The 27591-nt window shown below is 42.2% G+C and overlaps 1 protein-coding gene across 1 annotated transcript in view; it reads right to left on the bottom strand.

The window, feature by feature from the left end:
- Window positions 1-27330, bottom strand: part of PPFIA1 (PTPRF interacting protein alpha 1) — a 93171-nt gene extending 65841 nt beyond the window's left edge. The window contains exons 1-2 of the mRNA XM_063095652.1: window positions 27200-27330; window positions 25757-26020 (exon numbers count right to left, since the gene is read on the bottom strand). Of these exons, the coding sequence (XP_062951722.1) occupies window positions 25757-26020 (264 nt within the window). The 5' untranslated portion in view covers window positions 27200-27330. The remainder of the gene's footprint in view (window positions 1-25756; window positions 26021-27199) is intronic.
- Between the last annotated feature and the right edge of the window lie 261 nt (window positions 27331-27591).

Genomic DNA, 27591 nt, shown 5'->3' with positions numbered 1-27591 from the left:
CCCATATTTCTACATATATGTTTTGGCCCTAGCAAGCTTTCAAAAAATAGTAGTAGCAGCAGTAAGGCAAAGCTCAGGACAGAACCTTTTAAAAAAAAATTTGTATGATGGTACCTCAAAAAGTTCATGGAAAAATACAATTAAAAGATAATACAAATCCTTACACGAACTTTTCGAAGTACCCTCAGGCATAAACAAATAAATTCCTTCCCCCTTGCTTTCCTTCACAACATAACCTGAAGATGTTTCCCTATCAGTTTGTAACGTCCACCTGCCTTTTTACGGCTGCACAGCATACTAATGAACACAAATGCCCTAATTTAACTGTTCACCTACTAATGAACATTTATGCTCCTGCTTCCAATCTTTTCCTACTACAAATAACATGGCAACAAATAACCTTGTACATACATCATGCCACACACGTGCTTAAGTATATCTGTAGGATAAAATCTTAGAATCTCTAGGTCAAAGGATATTTGAAATTTTAATAGATACTGCTAAATTCTTCTCCATGGGCCAGCAACATATGAAAACACCTGTTTCCTTGTAGCCTTACCATCCTGGTGTGTTATTAAACTTAAATGTTAAATTTTTCTTTTTCGAATCCATCTTTTATTCTCCATGGCCCATCACATGGGGGTCTCCAAAATATTTTTATGCTCCAGACTGAACGGTGTCTGAACATCTGGTGGGAGGGTTTCAGAGGCAATGTGTTTTCTGTGACACTTTGTAACTCCCCTGACCTGTCATGACCAAGAGAATTATTCTGACATTTCACTGGAAATGAGGATGGCCTGGCTCTTTTGCAAGATTATAACACTTCTTCATTTTCTCCAACTGACAATGTGTAATACGAATGGCATGTTATCCTTACTTTAGTTAAGGTTATTTATTTTCCCTGTTCACATACAAATGACTGGTCTGTTTTTACTTATTCTAATGCCTATTGTTATCCAACAGCCACCTCTTTCACATTCCCATATTTTTCTTTGGAATGGCTTCGATCATTCCTCTTGAACCCAAACATTCATTATCAAAAGGTGTAGTGGGTTAGAAATCTTGATTCTCCTTTGATCTTAGAATAGGATTTTTAGGTAATGCATGAATGGAGCTAAAAGGCTCTCAAGTAGGGGACAAAAATCCACAGATAAGTTTGGCAAAAGCCATCTAATCAATTCTAATCACTGTTTAGGGATGGGATTATGTACTTTGTTTTAGGTTGCTGGTTTGATTCTGGCTTGAAGGACTACTGACTATTTAACCTTCTGATTGTTCTTAAGATATGTTAAGGAAACTGCCTGAACGCTATTTAAATATGCTAAGGAAATCACTGTAGGAAGTATGTGGAAAAGAAAATGTTTATTATGGAACAAAGCTGTTTGTTGGTGGATCGACTTAGCTTTTTACAAATTGCATTCTGGAATGTCACATTGTTAATTTACTGCTGTTACTAGTTTTACACTGCCTGTTTTTATGTCCTCCTTCTTGACTGAATCAACTGATTTTTCTTGTGAAACTTCCTTGTCTTGTCAATAAAAAGAAAGATGGATTTTGAATCGCGGCTGCTCCTCTGATGGGCGGCAGTCCCTCCAGGTCTTATTCATGTTACCTTGAGTGAATTTTTTCTTTCTCTTTTTTTTGTCTCGGTTACACAGAGGGAAGTGTAACAAGAAGGTACAAATATCTGACTTACATATTCTAGTGCAGTCATACCCATACATTAACAGAACAAAATATTGCAAAATATACTGCAAACTAATTTCGTTTTATTTATTTTATATTACAATCGCAGCGTTGTATTGATTTTCCAAAATTCTGTATTTAGGTAGTTTTTTTTTAAGAATGTCATTTTATGATAACAAATATTACAATTTAAGATATTATAAAAAGGAGGTACTGGATTGCTCTAAGGTGTACACCTAGAAACAGGTCTGCTGGATCAAAGAGTACGTACTTTAATCCTCAGCATTTCTAATGTTATAAATACACTGTACTAAAGAAATACTAGTTTTACTGTTTTTGTCATTTCCCTATATATTTATAACTTACAGTAAGTTTTTTACATTTTGACAAAAGGACATAAGGTCACAAGCAATCATAATTTCCGTGACGACTAAGATTGCTTTGTGCCAGCTGAGCACACACAACCATTCTTACAGTCCTACAGTACCACGCAAAACGAGAGCTGCCTTCTTAATTTCTAAAAATAAAACATTATTTGGGAAAAAGATGCTTTATTTTGTTCAAATGTCAGCACAATTTTGAGTTTTTGCCTTTTTAAACCTCACCATGGCAATAAGGGACAGATTAAAATATTATCCTATTATATAACAGTAAAAATAATCATAATCCTATGATTAGTTAGCTTGATATTCAAACTGTTAATTTTATTGAAACATTACATGTATTTGAGTAAGAAGCAATTCCCCTATTTTCCTATGAAGACAACTGCCAAACAAGTTTTTTTGGCCACTCATATATACTTTTAGGAATGTAAATTAAATGCTTAACACTAACTCAGACTCAGCCCTATGTATTTATTAAAATAAACAGGTAGGTGGGCAGGTAGGTTAGAAGATGAAACTGTTTATTCCACTGCATAAGTTACTGCACCTAACATGCTATCTTCTACCTACAGTTCTATCCCATGTATTAAAACACCTCAAGAGACCTTTAGGCTATGTTTCTCCCCTTCACTGCTGTGACAATTGCCACTCCCTTTTGGTGAGCCATTTAGGCATCATTTGATACACCATGTGGTGGCATCGCTGCATCCTCTGTCTGCAGGACATCACGCCAGTTGCTGCCACTGAATTCTAGAAGTCATGCCTTGTGATTCTGGCAGTGATGGGACAATCAAAATACAGAACACATGTGTGGAAGTGCTGGGAGGGTGCCAGTGTTTCAGGAACCTTGAGTTTGAGAAGGGACTGATGCCACCTTGAGGGCAACGTGGGGCATGCGATTGACATTCCCACTCCTGTAGTAATTTGATGTCAGAATGGCCTCCTGGCTAACAACTCTTGACGCTCTACCTGCAGGCAGCGCCAGATCCCACAGGTTGAGGGCTCAGCCCCACAGGACTGCCCTCTCTTTCAGGTGCTCATCGCAAGCCCCAGGTTGTTTTACCAGTGCTTCTGACCCACTGGCTATAAATTGGGATCCCCAGGACCCCCTCCTCAGATTCGATTAATTTGCTAAAGCAGCTCACAGAAATCAGGGAAACACTTGCTTACAAGGACCATTTATCGTAAAAGATGTTACAAAGGATACAGATGAACAGCCAGATGGAAGAGACGCACAGGGCGAGGTATGGGGAGGAGGCGCAGAGCTTCCATTCCTCTCCAAGTGCACCACTCTCCGGGAACCTCCATGGGTTCAGTAACCTAGAAGCTCCCCAAACATTGTCCTTTTGGATTCTTATGGAGGCTTCGTTACATAGCCACGACTGATTGAATCACTGGCCATTGGTGATCAACTCAATCTTCAGCCCCTCTCTCCTCCCTGGAGGTTGGGTGCGGGGGTGGGCGGGAGTAGGGGAGTGGCTACAAGTCCCAGCCCTCAAATCTTGCCCTGGTCTTTCTGGCCATCAGCCCCCATCTGAAGCTATGTAGGGGCCCCCAGCCACCAGTCCTCTCATTAGTATACAAAAGACACTCTTATCACTCAGGAGATTCCAAAGGTTTTAGGAGCTGAGTGCCAGAAAATGGGGAAGACCAAGTATCTATTTCTTATTATATCACAATATCCCACTGTTACCACTCAGGAACTGCCTTATAGTTTACAGGTTAGCAATTCTCTGGAAAATCTAAGGGTTTGGATGTTTTCTCTGATTTTGTTATAATCTTAGTTAGCATTTTTCAAGCTTGTAGTTAGTTCATATTAGCACTTTGATTCTGCAAAGAAAGCCACAATCAACTCTTTTACATGTAATTAAGCAATCTGCAGAACTACTGCGTAAGTCAGAAATGTCCCAGATGTGTGAGCACATGACACTTTCCATGGCTCTTCCTCAAGCTCCAGTGCACAGAAGAGGCTCCGAAGACAGGGTTGGCACACTGCCTGTGTTGGCCACGGTCCCGGAGGGTACCACCGAGGAGCAACACTCTGACACAGTCAGACAACAGGGTCACTCAACACTGCAGCAGCAGAACTCAAGAAACACCAGTACTGGCCAGACACAGGGGGACCACACTGAAAACTCAAGCTTCAGCTCAGCACACACCTGTGGGCAGGCACTTTGAGTCTGTGACATGGTTTGGATTAGGTCAAAAATGGGAAGCTCTCTTATTTAACAAGCAGGTATGTCAGAGTGAGTCAAAGGTCCAGGTATAAAGCTGTAACTGAAAGGTGCTTTATTAGGGATTTTCTCTTGTGGCTCTATGATGCTTAGTAAATAGAAACACAAGCTTAAGAATGAGTGGTCTAACAGTATCTATGGTTACATTTACAGCATTTCCTGATAGTCTGCTGACAAGTCAAAGAAACACAAATGCTCTAGTGTATGAGACCATATAGCAAAGGTTGAATGTGATAAATATAACTATACTTGAAAAGGCTTCTGATTCTCTCTCGTGCAGTTTTCATAACAAGAATGACACTGCCTACCAGAAAACGACATAACTGATTGGTGCAAATCATAAAAAGAAAGGGTTTATTGTCAACGAGGAAGTGTCTTGACGTGCCCTGTCTCCCAGCTCCCTGGCTCTACTGCCAGCAGCACCCTCCCTCCGCCTGTCCAGACTCTACTATCTATCACCACCACCACCCCGCCCCAAGACGGGTCCAGAGAGCCTACTCTAGCCTTTGGTAACCACGTTCTGGGCTCACAGCCCTCAATGCCTTCCCGGTCTCTCTGTCAGCCATCCTTCTCCCACTGTGGCCCTGGTGAGGCACCCCCCTTCCAGGGACCAACACGGCCTCCCCACTCCACACCTCTGCTGGTGTGTCCTTCCTGCTGAAGTCTCTCTTCACACTGCTGCCCAGCCCCACGACCTCCTGAGTGCTGAATGTGACTTCACGGCGTGAGCTCACCCATTCCACCTCCTCTGTGCTGGTTCTCCTGACCCTCAGAGGGAGACATGGCCAGTTCCCTCCCTGTGCTACACCAAACTGTCTGCTTGCACCATGGCACTGCCGACATTTTCCTGTACTTTCGTGAGTCTACTTAGACTCCTTGCTTCCTAGGGGAAAGAACTGTTTACTGCTTAAGTCACTGTTAAAACCCCAAGCCCTGGCAAAGAATCTAGCAAAGCGTAGGTGTTCACACAGCAAGTATGTATGGTATCAAATCAGTAATATGATACCTTTGACAGCTAATATTACTCCACTGTAGTCTTGACAAACTTTCATGGTTCTGTGTATTTATGTCTTGCAAACCAGTCTGCCAAGAGCCTTACGTCATAAACAGTTTTAGCGTCTAATTCAACAAAAAAGTATCTCAGAATCAATCAAAGGTCTACGTACAAAACTATAACTGAAGGTGCTTTACTAGGGATTTTTTCTTTGTGGCTCTATTAAGCTTAGTAAACAGAAATACAAGCTTAAGAATGAGGAGCCTATTAATTCAAATTTACTGAACAAAAAAAATATTTCTAAGGCACTATGCTAAGTGCCCATAAGATACAAACTGCAATAACTCTGTATTTGTTTAATGCTTTGTGGTTTTGAAAATACTTTCATATATTTTATCACATTTTGTTCTCAGCAACCCAATAAAGCACACATAATTACCACATTTTACAAATTAGATTACAGACCCAGACAGGTTAGGGAGGTACAAAGGTCACTTGGTTAATAAGTGGCTTGGGACTCAGAACCAATGCAGACATTATCTTCAGGGGAAGATACCACGGTAAGTACCAAAACCATGTCCACATACAGGCTGAATTACCTTGGACTTAATCAACTGTGTTTAGGGTGGGGCTGTGTTAGGGGTTTGTAGACAGATGCCTTCTATCTAATGAACGCCTGCTATGTGCAGGGTATTACGGTGGATGCTTTATGTTAGTTCTCACTAAATCTGCCTATCACACTGGGAAATAAATACCATCCTTATTTTACAGATGATAAAACAGTCTTAGAGGTGAAATATCTTGGCCAAGAACAGAAAGTGAGTAAGCAGAGGACCCAAGACTTGAAACAGATATGCAAGGGGAGAGATATAAGGAGAGACTGGGCAAAAACAAAAGAAAACCATTTCGGCACTGAGTAAAAAAGGACTGTTGACATGGCCAACCAATGACTCCCCCACCTCACTAAACGGGAAGAAGGACGTGGTCACACCCCCCCAGCATACCTTTCTGTGATTTCTTTTGCTCCCTCAAGGCTGATCTTGATATATACTTGGTCCTAATATTTCATCTGTGTTTTTCTTGAAGCTGATGGTGTTTTTTAAAAACGAGAGTAAAGATAAAAGGAATGAAAGGCATCAACACCTCATGTCTCCTAGGGATAGGCCAGACCCTGAATTGTAGCAGAAATGGGGGAGAAAGAGCACCTGTAAGGGGTCAGAACGGACCTTGAAGAATTGACTGTGGCCTTGAGAGACAGGGCACTGTGGTAAAGGGGAGCGGGACAGCTATTTCAGGAGAAGGGTATCATCAGTCGTGTGGGCCCAGGTGTAGGGTAAGGGGAGCAGAGCGAACAGACTGGTTTGGCTAGGGTGAAGGCACATTTGTAGAGGGAAATAATGTGGGAAAGGTGAACGAAGCCAGAACATGGAGTCGTGTAAGCCAGACCAACCAAGTTTAGATTTTGTCCCTCCTGCATAGACTGGGCTTGAATAAAACTCTCCAAGGTTAACATGGTAGCAATATAAAGTGTGCTGGATGGGGAGGCTGGGGAGACAGGGAAGACACTGACTTAAAAGGAACAGGAGCATGACTCTGGATATGAGGTCCAGCAGGACATCACGAGACTATGTCCAAAGACACTACAAAATGCAGGGCTGAGGTTCCCAAGGAGCGCCACAAACGTAGGGTTGAAGATATGGCGACAGGGTGAAGCCACAGAAGACAGCCAAGGGTGAGCATTTGCATGTATTCTTAGTCACGGGCACAGACTTGTTCAAATGAAAATAATTGTCCAAGTAGCTTTAGATGGCACGTGCTTCCTTTCCTTCCATTCTTTCCACAGAGGTTTCCCTAATGTGGAAAAAAAAAACCCACAGCAAATACAGAGATGTGAATAAGAGCAACAGATGACCCTGTTAACCTTTTATTCTAAAGCTGCAGCTAACAACATGCCTACTCAGAACCTGTTTCTTTAAATGTAAAGACAATGGCAAAATTGTTTAAGAAAGAATAACTGTATCTAGACACTTGCTCTAAATTACTGACAGTTTTTAAAGTGACTTTAACTTAGTATTTTAGGTGTCAATATCTCTTTATGTAGTAGTACTAAAAACCCTCCAGTGAGAGAAATCTTAAAGACGAATTTCTGATTGAGGCAATACCAAAAGTGTCTCAGAGCACAAGAAAACACACATTCTCAGTCGCGATACCAAGTGATGTCCTTACTGCACCCAGAGAAGCCCTGTGAGTAGCAGCTGATGTGCCCAGGCCGGCACAGTGGGCTGTGCCAGCCTGGAAGCATTTTAGCAAACAGGCTAGTGTATTAACACTTTCAGGTGCACTCTAGAAAATATCATTTCCTGGCAGCACCCGGCCCTTTTAATAACAATCACTTACAGTAAAAATACAGTTTGCGGAACATAAAGAAAGTACCAGGCATTCAAGGGTTTGTAAAAAGCACCCAGAACCTATCGACAGGAATGTGCTTCCAAGCAATCTCTTAATTCATCGTTAAACTTTTTTTGGAACAAGTATTTCTATGGTTTGCACAAGAAAACAACCTTGGAATGTACATTCTTTCCACCTTAATAAAACCTTTATTCTAACCACCCACTACTTTTTCCTGCAAGGGCCTTTCTACCACTGGGTTATCAGGCAACCCACCATATACATACCAAAAAGGCACTTTCTTGTTTGTTAAACTTTCCCCTACTCTTTCTCCTTGAAATAAAATAGAGATCATCAGGAACAGGAATAAAAATAACAAGGGCAGTGATATGATAGAAAAGTTGATGGAAGGAAGGAAACCCAAACACCTAATTTGAATTTTCATTTCATGTGTGTTCTTTTTTCTTTCTATGTGAAGTTGGGGCAGAAGGGAGAGATTCACATGGCAGTTTTTCCTGATAACCCTAGCAGGGAAGCAGCCTTACCACCCACCATGTGAGTAAACACTAAACTGCTTTCTTTGGTTTTGTAAGTGGAGCAACTGTCAGTAATTTTAATCATGCTGTTGCCATTTGTCATATATTTTGGCCACCCAGTATCTGAGCCCCCTTCCTACAGCTGGGAAACGGTCTACCCTGGAGGAACAGCAGGTGGTCCAGAGGAGCAGCTGAAAGCACCAGCTACTTGCTCTTCCAGCCTCTCCTGCATCTGCCACTCATACCATCGGAGCCCACAGTTTGAATGGGAAGAGGTGGGCACAGCTTGGCTAACCTGGTATCCCAAAGTAGCCATTTAATCCTCAGCACTCAGGCTAGTGATGTCCACAGGACAGGGTGCAGTTTCTGGGACCAGCAGCTCTACCAAACCGTTCTGCAGTATGGCTGGACCATGTGGCATTCAAGCCTGGTTCTCCTGCCTTCTCAGAGACATTGTGACCGAGGCAAAACCCTCACAATAGTGTATTTTTCTGCACAGGCAGTCTGTAACGAAGCCCCTGACTTAGCATGCTTTTCACTCATTATTTGCATTTTCTCAGCCTAGAATTTCATCCACTAGAAGGAAAGCATGAGTGCATATAAAAGCACCACCGCACTTCAGAGAACACCCCACACTGTGGACATCACATGTCTCCATACTGTCTGCACCTTTTTAAAAATTATTTATTTACTTTCTTTGCTTTTTTCTATTGATCAAGATTAACTCTGGGAATCACAAAGAAAAGCACTCTTAACCATGATCACACTTTGTTATCCCACTCAGTGACGCCTATCAGCATGATGGCTAACATTTATTGAAGCTTACTAAATACCAGCCCTTTTCTGAGGGCTTCATGGAAATCAACTCATGCTCTTCACCCCAGCCCTGTGAGGCAAGGTCTCCACTGAGCAGCACTGCTACGGTAACAGCCCAGATCCCAATCTCACACTCTTACACATGACCTCAAAAGCATGCTGTATTAACAAGCAATTCCCTCTGTAAACCACAAAAACAGACTTGGTGAAGAAAATTCTTGAGATTTCCCTTTTGACTCACAAACCTACATTATTACACTCATGGTAAGAATTACCTCCCTATTCAAAGGCACCAAAATGCACTTTTCTATTGGGTGGCTACAGGACACGGACATGCCCCGACAAAAGCAATATACCAAAAGGAGATGGACCATGGCACGGTGGCACTGGACTTCACTCCTAGCACTCCTCCCACTGACCGTCACCTCACCTTCTCCAGCCACTTGCTCAGATCTTTTGCAGGTGAATACTGGAATCAAATTTTGACCTTTCCCTACAAAAAAAGAGCTGTGCAGGAACTACACAATACTTACAGAATCACAGAGCAGAACAGGATGTTCACAATCATCTGGTTCCTTTCAGACTGTCCTCGTCAAGGGCCAGGGTAAAGCAGGAGCCGAAGGTGGAGGGGCCTCCTCAGCTAATGAGGCTCCAGGCTGACACCTTTCACCCAAGCTGCTCTGCTCTGATGTGCTAACCTACAGGAAACACCCTTCAGAGACTGCCTTCTTTTAAAAAGCTTTAAACTACAGGGCCCAGTCTAGTCCCTTTATTCTACAGAGAAGTAACCTGAGGCTCTAAGAGGTTAACTGGTGACAGATCAGAACAGAAGACACTCCTGGCTCCTGGGCCACATGCCTGCACACTCTGCCACCCTGCAGCTTGTGCGTGTAAAGGAAGGGGAATGAGGAGAGAAACCTTGCTCACTGTAACACACAAACAACTGCTGACTGATCTGCTACATTCCAAAGCCATCGCTTCTATTTTCTTCTCTACTGTTCCAGTGATTTGTTTAAAACTATCTTAAAAATACTGGCCAATTGCAGGTTAGCGAATTTTATTTTTACAATGCACCAAGAGTTGATTGACAGGAAATAAAACAATAGTGCCACATACTTGCTATGAGGCTAACATATGGCACACTTAAATCCCCTTGTTCTGCACTGCGGCAAAGTTTCTGGGAAAAGCAATGAAGAAAGGGAAAAAAAAATAGAAACTCTAAATGCCTTGGATTAATCAAGTGGGATTGCTAGAAACAGAATTAGACAAGACATCTAACAACAGGTGATTGTTAAAAAGATTCTGGGCATTGGAGAAACCAACCCAGGATGGTAGGAAATAGTTCCATCATTCCACAACATAGTGCTGTGTGCCTACTGTGTGCCAGACACTGTGCTCGGCACTGGCAGCAGGCAGCGTGGGAAGGCCCCTCGCTCATCCCAGGCAGGGGAAGACCATGCACCTGCCCTGATTGCTCACAGGTAGAGCATGTATGGAGGGGTGAGAGGGGAGCTGCCTGGGAGACAAGCCCTCTCCTAAAGACCCATATGTGCCTTCTAGTGGACACCACCTGGGGGCCATCTGAGGGATACTGCTATGCCCAGTCTTTTCATACGATTAAAGGACTCTGGATTCAGACTGCCTGGGTTCAAATATGGACTCTACCACTTAATATCTACAAGACTCTGAGTGAGTTCCAAACCTCCCTGTGCCTCAGTTTGTTCATCTATAAAATGGGATATGCAACAGTACCCTGCTTAATAGTACTGTCATGAAGCTTCAGTGAGATAAGTCCTATAAAGAAGCTTAGAGATAATAAATGTTAACTATTTTCTCATTTACTCTCCTAGGAATCCATATACCCAGTCCTCGGACAGTGCCTAACACATGGAAGATAACAAATATTTGCTAAATAAAAACTAATAATCTTGACTTTACTGATGAGAAAACTGAAGGGTAGAGATGAGGTAACCTGACAAAGGTAACAAAGGAAACATGGCATGCAGGCCCAGCTGAACCACGTCCACACTCTGAACAGACAGCTTTCCTCGCCACACACCCACCATGACCTGGGAACACGTGTGGTGGGAGAGGGTAGGTGAATACATTTACAGACACACTCATACAGAAAGGATGAGAGAGATGGGGCTGCACTGTGCATGACCTGGTTTTAAACTATTCATTTAAGTTGATCGGTCTCCATCAATCACCAAAAGTACGGAGGAAGAGAAATGCGTTGAATGATTTTGCGTAAAATGCCTTCAAACAGCACCAGGAACGAAATGCCAGCTTGCTTACAGTCTCCCTTCAGTGTGAACACATCCGTATCCAAGGTTGGATGCAACAGGAACTGAGCCACACAAAAGGATTGGAACCCTTGACCTTGATGTTCTAACACCACCATGCTCTAACCAACTGCACTACCTGGCCAGACCTTCCTTTAAACCCTTTTGCATCAACTGAATTTCCCATTTAGTCACAAGAGAAGTCCTTTATACTTTAATTTGCATGAAAAGAAATACCATGTCAGACTATTCAACAAAGTAATATTCAGACTATTTAAAATAATCTCATCCCTCTACATCTGTCTAATTTAGGGTAAGATACATAAGATACCATGACCTTACTTGTCATTCACGTTTTTTCCTATAAATCATTCTTAAGGTGGAGAGAAGAGCGTGCTCTGGCTTCTTAACAGCACCTTAAGATTTCAAGAGAGATCAACTGCTCAGAAATAATGACTAGTCTCAAGTAGAACTTTAACTTTTCTACATGTTTCAACAGTCTGAGAATGCCACTACTTGAAATCAATTTTTATATTAGTATTGGCAAAGGTTTAAAACTATATAAGGAGGGATAATCAGCCCATCTGCAAAGCAGAAAAACTTGGAAATGCAGGACATGCTTCAAGCTCCCAAATTTATTTTCAGAGCAAAATGAAATTTCCTCCTCCGAATAAGAATGAGCCTCTGTGAAAGGCAAGAGGAGGAACCCCATGGGTGACTCTCCCTTGCCAAAAGAACCACAATCCAAACGTCTGCCGGATTCAGGATTCAGCCAAGCGCTTACTTTTAGCTGCAAGAGAAAAATCTACAAAGTGGAAACATTTTGTCCACATCTCTAAATTAGCAGGCACCAACAGAGCTTCAGCTATGCTTCATTTCTGAGCGTGAAAGGAGGCCCAGGCCCTATCACTAATTGCTCCAGGATAATGGGCAAAACCCAGGACCACCCCATGCAAACTAGGACACATGCTCACCCCACCTAGGAGGATGGGCGGGACAGGGCTGGGAGCAAGACTTCTGAATACAGCTTTACATAATTCTGCCTTTTGAACCATGTAAATGTTTTACGTATTTGAAAGTAAACTCAAAAAGAAAAATGCAAGCCCTAAAATTAAGAATAGGAACAAATGAATCTAACTGTATACCAAATTGATAATTATTTTATCTGTGTGATTATGTTGCATCAAATTGCTTTAAAGCCCATTATTCTATGTGCACATTCTTAAGATGTATTTATTCCAAGGCCCAAAAGAATTGCTAAGAAATTCTAAAACTTCACTCAAAATGTTGATTTTAAATACAAAAGAGTATTAAAATGTTAAAACCATCTTAAGTATATCAAAGGACAAAGAAAATAACATCAATGTCATCAGAAACAAGACTGTTGGTGTAAAGAAATATAAATATAAAAGAAATTAAGGGGTCCAGGGTTTAATCCCTGTACTGGCCAACTGCCCAAAAATGATAAAATAAAATAAGGGAAAACTTTTGATTTATAAAGGAATATCAATACGAAATCAGGGGGCTTTTTTTATTAATTTTTTTTTCAGTTCTGTTCACTGAAAGGACCTAAAAGATGCTAACCCCTGTGACAATGAGCACATAGGTAGGGCCACCAGGTAATGATTTCTAAATATCATTCCCCCACTAAAGGAAAGCAGGGCTCCTTAGAGGAATGATTCAAATCTGACGCAGGAAAAGCACAAAGTGGGCCTGGGACAAATTTTTGTGCCAGAAAGCAATCGTGTACTCAAAAATTAATGGGGTCTTGGCAAAAGGACATAGGAGCCAATCTGAAGGGGACAATATGAGCACCTAAGGAATAATGATGATAACTGATCGTAATACACTGAATAAATACCAATCCAAGCGTCCGCAGTGACTAAGGGGCAGGAATGGAACAAAGGAGAGCGCTCTCCTCTACATGTGAGCATCTGCTGTGAGCGGAGGAGAGCAGAGTTAGAAGTGCTTGTAGTCCACTTTGCAGCTTCCAGTGTCAGCACTGATTTGGGCAGGGAACACCAATGGACACTAAACCTATTAGGTGGAAGGTTACTGGGAACTGTCAATGGAGGGGTGGTCTGCAATCACCACTTCAGCCAAGAATGGGACCAGCAGAAACTGCGTTCCTCTCCAAGTGGTGCTAAAAGCAGGCGGAGATGAGGTGAGGCTGGGAGCAGAGTATGAGAAGTTAAACCCCTGTGCATTAATACTAAATAATAAAGTATACTAATACTTTAACTTTTATAACTGTCTAACCAATAAAAAAATGTAAATATACAAGTTGCTAGGATGAACATCATTATGCATGTCTTTTCCTCCAGATAAGGACCATTTCCTCAGCAAAATCCAAACTGCTGTGTCAGAATATGAGCAGTTTGAGGATCTTTACACACAGGGCAAAACCGGTTCTCTAAAAGAGTTGTGCCAAATTTCTCAGTTGTAGCTCGCATGAAGACTCAGCAAGCAGAATACAGGGTAAGAAGGCCTAGTCTGAGAGAAGAGCATATTTACAAAGAAGGTCAGGAAACAACAAATCTGCTCATGAGGCACTATCCACAGCTGGGTGGTGAACGGAGAGAGGCTGGCAGAGGCCTGACCAGGAAAGACATGTGCTGCTCTAGGGTCTTGACCTCAGCCTGAGCAGAAATGCAGAACTGAAGCATCTGAGGCAGAAGGAAGGCCATCGGATCTGCATTTTAGAAAGATCACACGCAACAGCGGACAATGAACTGGAAAGAAGCCACAAAACATCTGCGGAGTCCATAGGAGTCAACCCCATCAAGAAAAAAGGCTCCAGATCTCGGCAGTGGGCCTCAGAGGGGACCTCTAAGAGATGGAAAGGTCCAGTCCCTGGGACCTAGAGACTAGCTGGATGAGATCAGTGAATAAAGAGGCACAGCTGCCTCCTTAGTTACAGACCTACCGATTAGGTACAAAATACTGCACCATTCACAGGAGGAGGGACAGATCTGGGGGGGAAACGGTTTTAGCCAATACTGAATTTAAGGAGCCTAAAGTCCACCTAAATGGAAGTATACAACATGGCGCCCAGGCAAGGCATCCGTGGGACACAGCTGAGAGTGAAGGAGCACCATGTCCCCAAGTTCTGCCTGCACCAACACAGGCAAAACGTGGGAAGTGTTCCCACAGCTGCATCATCCAAGCATCCAACCTGCTTAAACAGAACTATGTGGGTCCCTCCTCCTTCTACCCTCTTCACACAACTAAAAACCATGTGGGCTATGTAATCCTTGTTACATACTGAATATTCAGCACCTAGAACAGTGCCTAACACTTCACAGGCACTCACTAAATACTTGAACACATTAATGTACACTTCATACACATACACATAAACATTATGTATACTGCATTAAAATATTATGTAACATTAAAAAGTGTATATTGTTCTCTGCTTTATGGGATGGGTGATGTTAAAGGCTTTTAATTTTCGCCTACAGCACTAACTTTATAGTCCGACCTACACATCAGAAGTGACTCCACTCTAACCGATGGTTTCCACCCATGTCTATTCCTGCCTCCACCCCTAACTCATTATCCACATGGCATCAGCATGATCTTCTAAGAAAACTCAAGCAAATCACGTCACTTCCTCCCCAAGGTTCCAATGCACACGAAGTACTGAGGCCAAAGGGTACTTAAATAAAACAAAAACAATTCTGCCTGGCAAGGCTCTGTCTGATCCCACCTGAGCCTACCTGGCTGAGCTCATCTGCTCGCCCTTCCCTTCCTTGCAGCTCCAGGGACAGTGGCTCCATTCCCAAGCCTTGAACCAGCTAGGTTCTTCCTCGGCCTTTGGCCTTTACCCATGTAGTCCCCGCTGCTGGGAAAGTCCTCACACCTGGCTCCTCTTGGCCTTCAGAGTTCAGCTCAAAAGCGACCCCCTCAGAGAGACCTGCCTTCCTGGACGACAGTGAGCTAGGCAACCTACCCCACATGACTGGGGTCATGACTTTCCTTTTAGCCACTTTATTCTGTCAGGGTGTATCACAACCTGTGCTTGGGCTCCAGAGCTCAACAGAGAATGGATGGCCCTGTCTCCTTGCTGACAGTCAAAGGGGGTAGAAATAGAGGTAGAACAAGGCAGGGCTGCTTAGAAAAGACAGCAAAATGAGTGTATGCAAAAGAGAGAAGATGCAGAGCTGGCCGGTGAGCTCAGCTGGCTAGAGCATGGTGCTGACAACTCCAAGGTCCAGGGTTCCATCCCTGTGCTGGCCAGCCACCAAAATAAAAAAAAAAAGAGACAGAGAGAGAGATGTAAATGGTCAAAGAATATTTTGAAAGGACATACTTTATTTCATAAATCAAAAACAATGCAAATAAGCATGGTATTTCAGTAGGGATTTTGCTGACTACCACTAACAAAGCCGCCAGTCAGACACACTGCACGGGCACTATCTAAACTCAAGGTTAGTCATTCACATCTTCGATGAAGAGTCATTTAGCTTAGTTTGCCTAATTCTGATTCTCCCTAACTTGTTCACTAGATTAAGCTGAGCAGGCACTGAATCAAACCTTGTTGGCACCAACAATTCAAGTATGGTAAAGTGCTGTGGCCAACTTTGAAGTACAGCAATACCTGAAGAAGAAAACCTGGAATTCTTTACCTCAGAGTTTCTCAACCTTGGCGCTCTTGACCCTTGGGACCCCTTGTAGAACACTTGGGAGCATGCCTAGCCCTAGTTGTGACAACTGAAAATACTGCCAAAGGGGGCATCTTCCTTGGCCTCTCTGCCTCCCCACCCAAGCTTTTTCCTGGGCATCACTCACTCCTTTTATCCTTTAGGGTGACACAGCCTGCCAGGTTTTTCTTTTCTAATGTCCCTCCCCACCTCTGTACTCTAGCCTCCTACTTTGGGCTATCACACCTCCTGCTACACTGCAGAAGCAGCCTCCTAACCAGGCTCTGCTTGCCCGCTCTCCCCATCCCAGTCCCTGAGAGGACACTCTATACTGCTGCCTCTGCCTTGACAGTGAATGCATCCGACACTGGGAAACTTATTTTTCACTAAGCTGTGATTTTAAGACCTTATTCCTTAGTGTGTTCTCAGTTCTGTACCCAGCTCAAGAATTAGCAGACTCTGGGAGAGACACAGGCAAAACTGGGGGCCCCACCCACAATTCAACCTGAACAGATTCTCTTTTCTTGGTTTCATACACTGGAGTTCTCTGAAATGTCTTTTAAAAATCTCACTTCCCTCACCTTCTCCTTTGCCACTGCCAGATCTGTCATCACAAAGCCCTCCCTGGGCTGGCACCAGGGCAAGGGCAAAAGGAGAAACTAGTGTGGGATGGGACATCCCACACAATGGCCAAGAGAGGGGCCCATGTCTCCTGTTGGGTGGGCTGCTTGCTCCATTATGGTTAAGTGGCAGAAGCAAACTGAGGATTCTGATCAGAAACTGAACAATGCATACTATGCAAAGATTTAGTGGGTTTTGTTTTTTCCCAATAGTGATGATCAATAGCATTTGCCATGACACTACATGTTGCTACACATGGAGAGAGCACACCGATTTTTTTCCCTACTTCCTGTTATGTCCACAGGTAGCCTGCAGCACGTCAACTCACCAACTCCAGAAAAGCTGAAAAAGTTTTTTACAAGTCTGTTTGCAGGTATCAAAGAGATACAGAGGCAGCCACAACTGGAGTGGCCACAACCCAGGAGAACCCTATATTCAGAGCCCCGCTCTTGCCCACGAGCTCCTGACATTCATGAAGGGATTTGGGGCAGTGCACCTATGAGCTGGCAAGAAAGCCAAGCGGAAACTCAAGAGGAAAGGAGGGGCTAACAGAGCTCTAAACAGAGCTCATGGGGCTGGGAAGACAAAAGCTGGGAGTACAGGCCTTACAGTCAGCCAGGACTTAGGGGGCCAAATTCCAGAGAAAAGGGAGACACATAAAATGAGCCCAACACTGCAACATATGGCTGAGAAGCTGAGCTTTCAGTAGTCTCGTGGTGTCAGAGAGGCAAAAATTGGGCTTCTGGATGCACCAAGTAAGAGGGGCCCTGGGAAACAACCCTGGAGGGCTACACCCCAGAGCAGCAGGTGGTGAAGGTGGCTTAGACTGAGGCTCACAAAGACTGAATCCCAGCCTCACGTCAATGAGTCCCTGGCTACTCTGAGATCATCTGTGCTCACTATAGGCATGCATCAGATGATAGGAGGAAAACTCTCTGAAGGAAGAAAGCATCACCCAGCACCTCATATGTAATGTCTGACACTCAATTTAAAAAACAAAAACCACAAACAGGACCAAAATATCCACAAATAGGACAAAAAGGAAAAAGAAAAACAGAAATAGAAACAAACCCAGAGGTGACCTAGTTACTGGAGTTATCAGATGCAAACTTCAACTGTTCAAAAATATACCTGACAAAAGGGAAAATTTCACTAGAGGAGGCTGGCTGGTTAGCTCAGTAGGTTAGTGTGTGGTGTTAAAACACCAAGGTCAAGGATTCGGATCACTGTACCGGCCAGCCACCAAAAAAAAAATAAATAAATAAATAAAAATTTACTAGAGAGCAGGAATACTTTGAATCAAACAGATTCTAGAACATTTGAAAAATATAGTAACTGAAATTAAGAACTCAATCTTTGGGCTGAACAGCAGACTGAACACAGCTGAAAAGAGATCAGTTAGCCGGAAGATAGATCAGTTAAAACAAAAAAAATCTAGATAGAAATAAACAGAAAAAGACTACAAAATACAAAAAGGATCATAAGACACATGTAGGACATGGTAAAAAGATCTAGTATACATACAAATGGAGACCCTCAGAATAGAGGACAGATAGAATGGGGAATAAGGAATATTTATAAAGACAATGGTTGAAACTGTCCCAAAACTCATTAAAGAATCAAGCCACCTAAACAACAAAAACCAGCAGTTTTGCTGATGCCTAAGGCAAGAAGAAAATAATAAAAGCAACCACAGGAAAAAAAGGTACTACCTTAAAGGGGACAAGTAAACCGAGAGCTGACTTTTCAAGAAAAAGGAAGGGAAGCCAGAAGACAATGAACGGACAGCTATGAAATGGTGGAAAAATTAACCACCAACCTGGAATTCTATACCCAGCAAAACATCCTTCAAAAGTAAGCAATACAGAGACTTTTCAGGTAAACAAAAATGACAATTCATCACCCACAGAAATGAACTAAAAGAAACAGTAAAGAAAGTTCTTCAGAGAAAAGAAAAATAATCTCTGGTAAATAAGAAAAAACAAGAAGGAATTAAGAACAACTAAAAGGGTAATTATGAGGATAAACTAAATAAACATTAACTGTACAAAACAGAGGATGATACCAAAAATATATCTAAAGTTAGAATGTGTAAGGATGACACAAAAGGTGGCAGGGAGTTAAACGTAGTTCACCTAAGAAAATAGCAGCATCTGGGAAGTAGTAAAAGTACTAAACCAGGTTTAAATTTAAAATACATCCTGTTATCTAGGAACAACGATATACATACATATCCAACAACCTAACAGAGAAAAAGTATAGAATTAAAAAACACTTCATATTTCTAAAAGAAGGCAAGAAGGAAAAAAACAAAATGGGGGACGAATAGAAAACAAGTAGTAACATGATGCCTATAAACTCAAATATCAATAATTACATTTAAATGGAGCAAATACTCTAGTTAAAAGACAAAGACTGTCAGACTGATCAAAATAAAACTAACCACACACTGTTTACAGAGGCACACTTTAATGAAAAGATCACAAGTAAATACAAACCAATGAAAGGAAAAGATACGCAGGCAAATACAAACTAAAAAAGCTAATGAGGCAAATATCAATATCAAATAAAGTAGACTTGAAAGCAAAAAGCAACACTGAGAACTGGGGTTCAATCACTGTCCCAGCCAACAACCAAAAAAAAGTTAAAAAAAAAAAAAAAAAAACCAACCCAAAAAGCAATGCTAGACCTAACAGGGATACTTCATAATGACAAAAGTTCAATCTTCCAAGATAAGCATTCTAAATTTTTTTTTTTTTTTTTTTAAAGATGACTGGTAAGGGGATCTTAACCCTTGACTTGGTGTTGTCAGCACCACGCTTACCCAGTGAGCTAACCGGCCATCCCTATATAGGATCCGAACCCGTGGCCCTGGTGTTATCAGCACCGCACTCTCCCGAGTGAGCCACAGGCTGGCCCATGCATTCTAAATTTGAATGTACCTAATAACACCATCTCAAAATACATAAACATGGATAGAGCTAAAAGGAAAAATAGTCAAATCCATAATCATAGTGGGAAATCTTAAAACACATTTCTCGATAATTGACAGAATAAACAAACAAGTAAGGGCACAGAACTGTGCTGTCCAATACATAGCTCCTTATGACTATTAAGTGCTTACCATGTGGCTACTCCAAATTGAGATGCTGTAAGTATAAAATATACACGCGATTTTAAAGACTTAGCCTAATAATAAGAATGTAAAATATCTGTGTTTTAATGTTGATTACATGTTGAAATGATAACATTTGGGATATTTGAGTTAAATAAAATATATTACTAAAATTAATTTCACCTATCTCTTTTTACTTTAATGTGCCTACCAGAATCTGGATTACACGATTAACAAGGTTGATCTCACTGATATACATAGAACACTGCATTCCTATCAATATACATTATTTTCAAGTGCCCAGGAACATTTAACAAAACTGAATATATACAGGGCTATTAGCAAAGCTCAACACATTTCAAAGGAATGAAATAATGCAGTGTATATTTAGGGACCTTAATGGAATTAAGCTAGAAATCAATAAAAAGATAACTAGAAAATCGCCCCAAAACCTTGGGAAGTTAAGCAATACACTTCTAAAAAATGTTATGAATTAAAAAAAAAGACACTACAATGAAAATGAGAAAATATTTTCACATAAAAGATAATGAAAATTTGACTTTTTGGTGGATGCAGCTAAAGGTGTGCTTAGCGGGAAACTTACAGCCTTAAATATGAATATTACAAAGAAGAAAGATTAAAATCAATTGAGTATCTACTCAAGAAACTAGAAAAAAAGAACAGCAAACAAAAACAAAGTGGAAGGAAGAAAAAAATAGAAATTAGTGAAATGGGAAACAAACATTAAACAGAAGAAAAAATAAAGCCAAAAACTGGTTCTTTGAAAAGACTTATAAAATTCAGAAACCCCTACCAAGACTGTTTAAGAAAAAGAGACAAAGCACAAATAACCAACATCAAGAATTATTAAAAGGGAACATCATTACAAATCTTGCAGATATTAAGGTTATTATAAATCACTTTATACTGACAAATTGGAAAGTTTGGGTGGCCTGAACAAATCTCTAGGGAAAAGAAACGCCTTATCTAAACAAACACAAAAAGAAGGGGCTGGCCCGTGGCTCACTTGGGTGAGTGTAGTGCTGACAACACCAAGTCAAGGGTTAAGATCCCCTTACTGGTCATCTTTATAAAAACAAACAAACAAACAAACAAACAAACAGACACAAAAAGAAATCTTAAATCAGAAAAATTCTATTTCTGCTTATAAAATTGATTCTAAATTTTTTCCTTCTCACAAGGAAAACCCTACACCAGCTGGTTTTATTGTGAATTCTTCCAAACATTTAAGGAAGAAAACACCAATTTCAAAGGAACTCTTCTAGGGAAGAGAAAAACAGAAACACTTCTCACCTTGTTTTGTGAGATCAGAATAACCTTGACACCAAAACCTGACCAGGACAATACAAGAAAGCAAAATTACAGGTTACTCTCTCTCATGAATGTAGATGCAATAATCCTAAACAAAATAATAACAAACAAAACCCAGTAAGAAAAAGAATTCATAGAGATCAGGTTGAAATTATTCTAGAATCACAGATTTAAAGAAGTTAAATCACCACATAACAGAAAAATCCCATGACTGTCTCAAAAAATGAAGAAAACACGTTAAGAAATTTAATAACCACTCTTGACTTTTAAAAAACTCTTAGCAAACTAAGAATGGAGCAGAATTTTCATTTTTTAATGAAGAATATCTACAAAAACCTACATAACTATCACATCTTAGGGTAAAATAGTGAAAGCTTTCCCTGATACTGAGAACAAGACATGGACACCACTTCTATTCAACACTGTACTGGAGCTCCTAGCCGTGCAATAGGGCAAGAAAAAAATGCTTACAGCACTTGGAAAGGAAAAAAAACAAAAAACAAACAAACAAAAAAACCGAAATTGCCGTTATTTGCACACATAATTATGTACACAGAGAAAAATACAAGAAGAATTATCAGAAATAAGTGAATTCAGCAAGGTGAATATGCAAAAAATCACTTCTATCTTTATATACTAGTAATAATCACAGAACTCAATTTTTTAAAAGATATAATTTATAATGGTATCAAAAAAATCAAATACCTGTGAATAAATCTAATTAAAGATGTATAAGGCCTATATGCAGAAAACTATAAAATATTAAGACAAATTAAAGAAGATCTAAATAAACAAAAGGCTATTTTGTGTTCATGAATTAGAAGATCAACATTAAAAAGATGTCATTTCTCCCCACACTGGTCTATAGATTAAATGTAATACCAATTAAAATCCCAGCACATATTCTGGAGAGAGATTGCCAAGTGGATTCTAAAATTTATCTGAAAATGCAAAGGGCCAAGATTAGCTACAGAAATCTTGAAGAACAAAGGTGGAGGACTTAAATGACCAGATCTCAAGATAAACTAAATCTATAGTAATTTAGACAGTTTGGTATTTTGTGCAAAGATGATGAAAACAGGGCCGGCCCGTGGCTCACTTGGGAGAGTGTGGTGCTGACAACACCAAGTCAAAGGTTAAGATCCCCTTACCAGTCATCTTTAAACAAAAAACAAAAAACAACAACAACAAAAAAAAAAAAAAAAGATGACGAAAAGATCAATGGAGCAGAGGAGAGTCCAGAAACAGACCCACACACTTACAGTCACTTGACTGTGATGACAGAGATGACAATGCAGTGCACTTAGGAACTCAGGAAATGGTGGTCTTTTTAATAAATTATGCTGGGTCAAGGGGACAGGTATATTTATAAAAAAAAAAAAAAAAAAGAAAGGAATGTTGGCCCCTATCTTATCACACCATAAACAAATCAATTTCAGATGGAAGGTAAAACAATTAAGCTTTTACAAAAAATATAGGATAATATCTTCATGAACCTGCAGATTTCTTAACCAAAACACAAAGAGCATTAAACGTTACCAGAAAAAAAAATTACCGAAAGGATTAACCAAAGGCAAACACAAGCGTATGAAGACAATGTACCATACACGTATGTACTTCGAATATATTAAGAACTCTCTCAAATCAATAAGAAATAAAATAGACAACCCAGTCAACAAATGGGCAAAAGACAATCATTTAACAAAAGAAGACATTCAAATGGCCAATGAACACATGCGGGGAAACTCTCTCTCTGCAGGTTATCAGGGAACAGCAAATTCAAGCCATACTGAGCCTACCTCCCACTAAACACCCACCAGAACAGCTAAAATTAAAAGAATGGACAATACCAAGTATTGGAGAACATATGAACAATTTACCGACCTCTCATACAGTGCTGGGTGGAAGTACAAGCTGCCACACCACTTTTGGCAATATCTACCAGGGCTGAACAAATGCACGCACTATCAACATGCCATTCTATTCCTTGGTACACACCCAGCAGAAATTTATCGATCTATCTATCTATCTATTTATTTATTTAAAAGACGACCGGTAAGGGTATCTTAACCCTTGACTTGGTGTTGTCAGCACCACGCTCTCCCAAGTGAGCCAACCGGCCATCCCTATATGGGATCCAAACCCTTGGCCTTGGTGTTATCAGCACCGCACTCTCCCGAGTGAGCCACGGGCCGGCCCTCCAGCAGAAATTTAGACATAGCACCAAAACACAAGCAAGAATATTCAGGATAGCACTTGCAAAAACTGGAACAACCCCAATGTTTGTGAACAGTAGAAAGAATAAATTACATTACGTAACATATATTCGTCCATTAGATCACCAGACAGCAGATGAGGAGAACCGCTAGGTGAGACAACACAAACAAGTCTCACAAATACAATGCTGAGTGAAAGAGCCAAGAAACAAAACTATTATTTTATTTTATTACATAAAATAAAGAACAGGCAAAAGTAATCAATGGTTTAAAGTCAAGACCATGGTTGGCTTTTAGGGACCATCACTGGGAGTAGGTGGGAAGTTTGGTGATGTTCTGTTTCTTGATCCAGGTGGTGGTCATGCGTGTATGTTAACTTTGTGAAAAGCTCACCGAGATGTACATTTATGATTTGTGAATTTTTCTGATGTATGTTACAGTGAAATTTTTAAAAGTATACTCTGATTTGCCTACACAACATGCCAGGAGTACAAATGTACTTACCTGACTCACATGCCTATCTGGTCACACTATTAGCCACCAAAGATGAGCCACATTCCAGGAAAGGGAAGGGTCCAAAACAAGTTTCCTTAATGGTTCCTGTGTTTGTGAAATGCTGGCATCAGGCGCTCCAGTGGCGATATGAACCGCTGGCACACTCACATTACCCACTGCACCGGGCAATGCCAGGCTACTCCGCTGGGCAGTAGCTAGAAACAAATCACTGAACAACCCACTCTCCAGTGGGCATGGCAACCCCCATTGCCTGACACTAACTGTGCAAAACTCCTGTCACTTTGCTGACACGTCCTGTGCGCCCACTCTTTCCAAAACTACCTGATCTTTTTTTTTGTTCATTGTTTTGGCAGCTGGCCAGTATGGGGATCTGAACCCTTGGCCTTGGGGTTAGAATACCACACTCTCACTCACTCAAAACTGCCTTATCAAATAAATATTTGATACACTTCAGTATATGTCTCTTAAATTACATGAAAACAAACACAGTAACAGAAACCCAAAACTATCGATAAGATTTACAAATACAATAAAATCCCAGTAAAACATAAGTTGGCCTTAAAAGCTTGTCTTAATAAAATATGACCCAAACTTGGTAATTTATAAGATTCAACTGAGAAAAACCTTAATAATTCCCTAACCCAACAACAAAGGAACATATAGCACTAACATCAAATAATTGCTAAAAAGGAAATCCAAATGTTTAGCTTATCAATCTTTCAGGAGACTTGACTATAGCCAAGAAATGCATTAAGGCTAGTAATTACTCATTTACTAATTTATCACTGCAGATTCATCATAAGAGTATAAATGTAGGCTTATTCAGGTCTACCTGAATGCACCATAAAGGCACCTATTATGAATAAGTAACAGGGCATCTAGACAGCTCGTAAATACCTAAGTACTTATCTCCCACTATGCCTTACACTTTTCTAGTTCTAACACTTTCTCCTTTCACCTACTATTAAATCCTCATTCAACTCCATAAGAAAAGGCTTTGAAACCCTGGTCCAAATGCAATATACTTGGAGAAACAAGTTCAGTTGCTCTAAACTTTTAAATTCTAAGCTATAAAATTCCTGTCTGCCAATGAGAAAGTTCCTAAGGAATTAATCTCCAGTTTTCTATCCCCTAAAGCAAATTTGATTTACCAAACACAGGTGTTCTGATAAAGGCAGGCTGTAGAAACATTTTTTTCTATGAAATCACTTCTATTTGTCTATTAAATTTTGATAAGAAATTGGAAATACATGAGCTACAATCCATAAGATACAATCTGTGGGAAATACACATTTAGCAAAAGGTTTAAGACAACAGAATGAAAGGTACCACATAGCCTGACTCCTTCATGGCCCTTTTTCAAAAACTTTGGAGCACTTTCCCAAATCTAGGCAGTCCCCCAAAGACAGGAATGAGAGTAATGAGGTTAAATCACTTATCTGATGTTAAGAAAGAAAAAAAGAGAGAGAGAGAGAGAGTAATGAGGTATTTTCACATGACTTTAGAGTACAAGTTTGTTCTCCCAAAGAAGTTTAATCCCCTAGGAACTTTGTAAGTGACTCACAAACACCAGAAACCATCAATTCACAAATGGTTGCGCAAAACACTCATCCAAAATGTGAGGATACTTTTAAAAGTTCACAGAAAAGGGGCCAGCCCGTGGCTCACTAGGGAGAGTGCGGTGCTGATAACACCAAGGCCACGGGTTCGGATCCTATATAGGGATGGCCGGTTTGCTCACTCCCTGAGCATGGTGCTGACAACACCAAGCCAAGGGTTGAGATCCCCTTACCGGTAATGAATGAGTGAATGAATGAATGAATGAATATATAAAAGTTCACGGAAAGATTCCTATTACCTTTCAATTCTATTTTTCCACGAACTTTTTGAAGTACCTCAGTATTAAAAAAAGATGACACCATAAAAAAATTTAGCAGAAAAAAAAATCTGTAGAGCTCTGTAGAGTTTCAGGTTAAAAGCACTCATACCTGTGGAAGTGCAGTATTGAGCTGTCTCTGCAAGGAATCTCTTTCATGACCAACTTCGTGTAATTTCCCCTGGGTTAATGCCAGCGTTTCTTGAGTCTCTCTAAGAGTGTCAAGAAGTCGGTCCCTTTCTTCTAGCATGGAGACCATCAACTGTTCAAAATGTGAATCTGCGTCTGCCTGTGAAGGGGAGCCGGATGCATGGCTCCCACTTCCTCCTGGGGAGCCGTCGGCTTCACTGATGGTTGGCATCACCTCACACATCATCTGGAAATGAAAGACCCAGACTAGAATCATTAAGAGCAGAATACAGGTTCCCATAAATCTGCAATTTCATAAGTATCTGCAGCTAATAAATGAAAGGTTCACAGCCTCTTTATTCTCAGATCTGTTACACTTTGTATGCAAATAAGTTGGGAAAGCATACACAGGCAAATGTTAAGGGCAGGAACACACACCATGAAGATACTCACAGGGACAATAACCCTGTGAAGGGGTCGAGACCAGAGGACTGCCCCTCACATAAAGAGCAAACCCAGCAGTATTTTGTTCACAAAGCTGTACTTTTTAGTTGTTGAGAACAAGTGTGCTTCAGGTACCTATTTTTCCAATTTCCCGGTGGGGGGAGAGCAAGTCAAACACACATGCCACCCAGTCACTTTTCAGGAAAAGCATAGAAGGAGCACAGAGCCAGCAGAACTGACAAGTACAAAACCCATCAGGCATCTTACAGGAATGTGTGCAGTCAGCTCCTGGGAAGGACTGACGGCTCCCTGAATTCTTGGGCTGGATTTGGTGAGCACTAAAGGAACGGGACTTGTGAAGGGTTGGGAGAGGTGTTCGCCAATGGTTGGTCAGTCAACCTAACTTACGTAAGTTTACAGCCCAAAATAAAATTCCACAATGGAAATAGAGCAAGCAGGTCAGGACAGCCGGGGACGGCTAGGAGGGAAGGAAAAGTGATAGGTGAGTCGATCAGAGGCTATTAAGTGCCGCCAACACACAGACGGGGCGAGGGCAAGGGGGCCGCTCCCGAGGCTCCGGGCCGCACTCTGGGCACGGCAGACCCCCGGCGCCCCTCACGGTGAGGCTGACCCCCGGCCCAGCCGCGCCCCGCTCTCTCCGCCCGAATCAGGTGCTGCAGAAGCCGCGGCCGCCACGGCACTGACGACCGTTTCCAAGGAGCCCGCGCCGGCTGGGGTTCTAGAAGCCACAGGTCATTGTCCCCGCCGCGCGCTAGGTCCCTGGTCGTGGGGCCGGGGGAAGGGAGGCGCGTGGCCCCGAGAGCGCGTCCCTTCGGCCCCGGCCCCCGCCGCCCTGCGGCGCGCCCGTCCCCCGGGTGACATTCAGCCGGCCGCGCAGCCGCCGCGGGCCGAGGGCCGTGCCGACGCCCGGGGCGCCCTGAGCCGCTCCGCCCGAGACTGCCTCAGTCTCCCGCTCCCTTACCTTGCTCGCCGGCGGGAGCGGGCGAGGAGGCTCCGCGGCGGCTGGCGGGCGGCTGCTCGCTCCGGGCGAGCTCGGGGGCCGACGAAGGCAACCCGAGGCCGGCGTCCGTCCGCCCGCCCGCCCCACGCCGCGGCCCAGGGGCCCGGCGCCCCAGTCACTAAGGCCGGCCCGCGGCCGGACACTGTAAGAGCGGAGGAGGAGCGGGCCCGGCTGCGCGTCGCCGGCGTCAACGTGCCCGACGTCGGGCGCAACGACGCGAGCGTCAGCACCGCCCTGGGGGCGGGGCCCGGAGAGAGCCGCGGACGCCCAGTGCGCAGGCGCCGCCTCCACAGGAGGGGGCGGGCACCGACTCCCCGGCGCTGATTGGCCGGATGTGACCGAAGCTCCGCCCC

The sequence above is a fragment of the Cynocephalus volans genome, chromosome 4, assembly GCF_027409185.1.
Source record: "Cynocephalus volans isolate mCynVol1 chromosome 4, mCynVol1.pri, whole genome shotgun sequence".
Taxonomy (NCBI): Eukaryota; Metazoa; Chordata; class Mammalia; order Dermoptera; family Cynocephalidae; genus Cynocephalus; species Cynocephalus volans.
The sequence above is the reverse complement of the archived record's forward strand: the minus strand, read 5'-3'. Positions and strand labels throughout refer to the sequence as shown.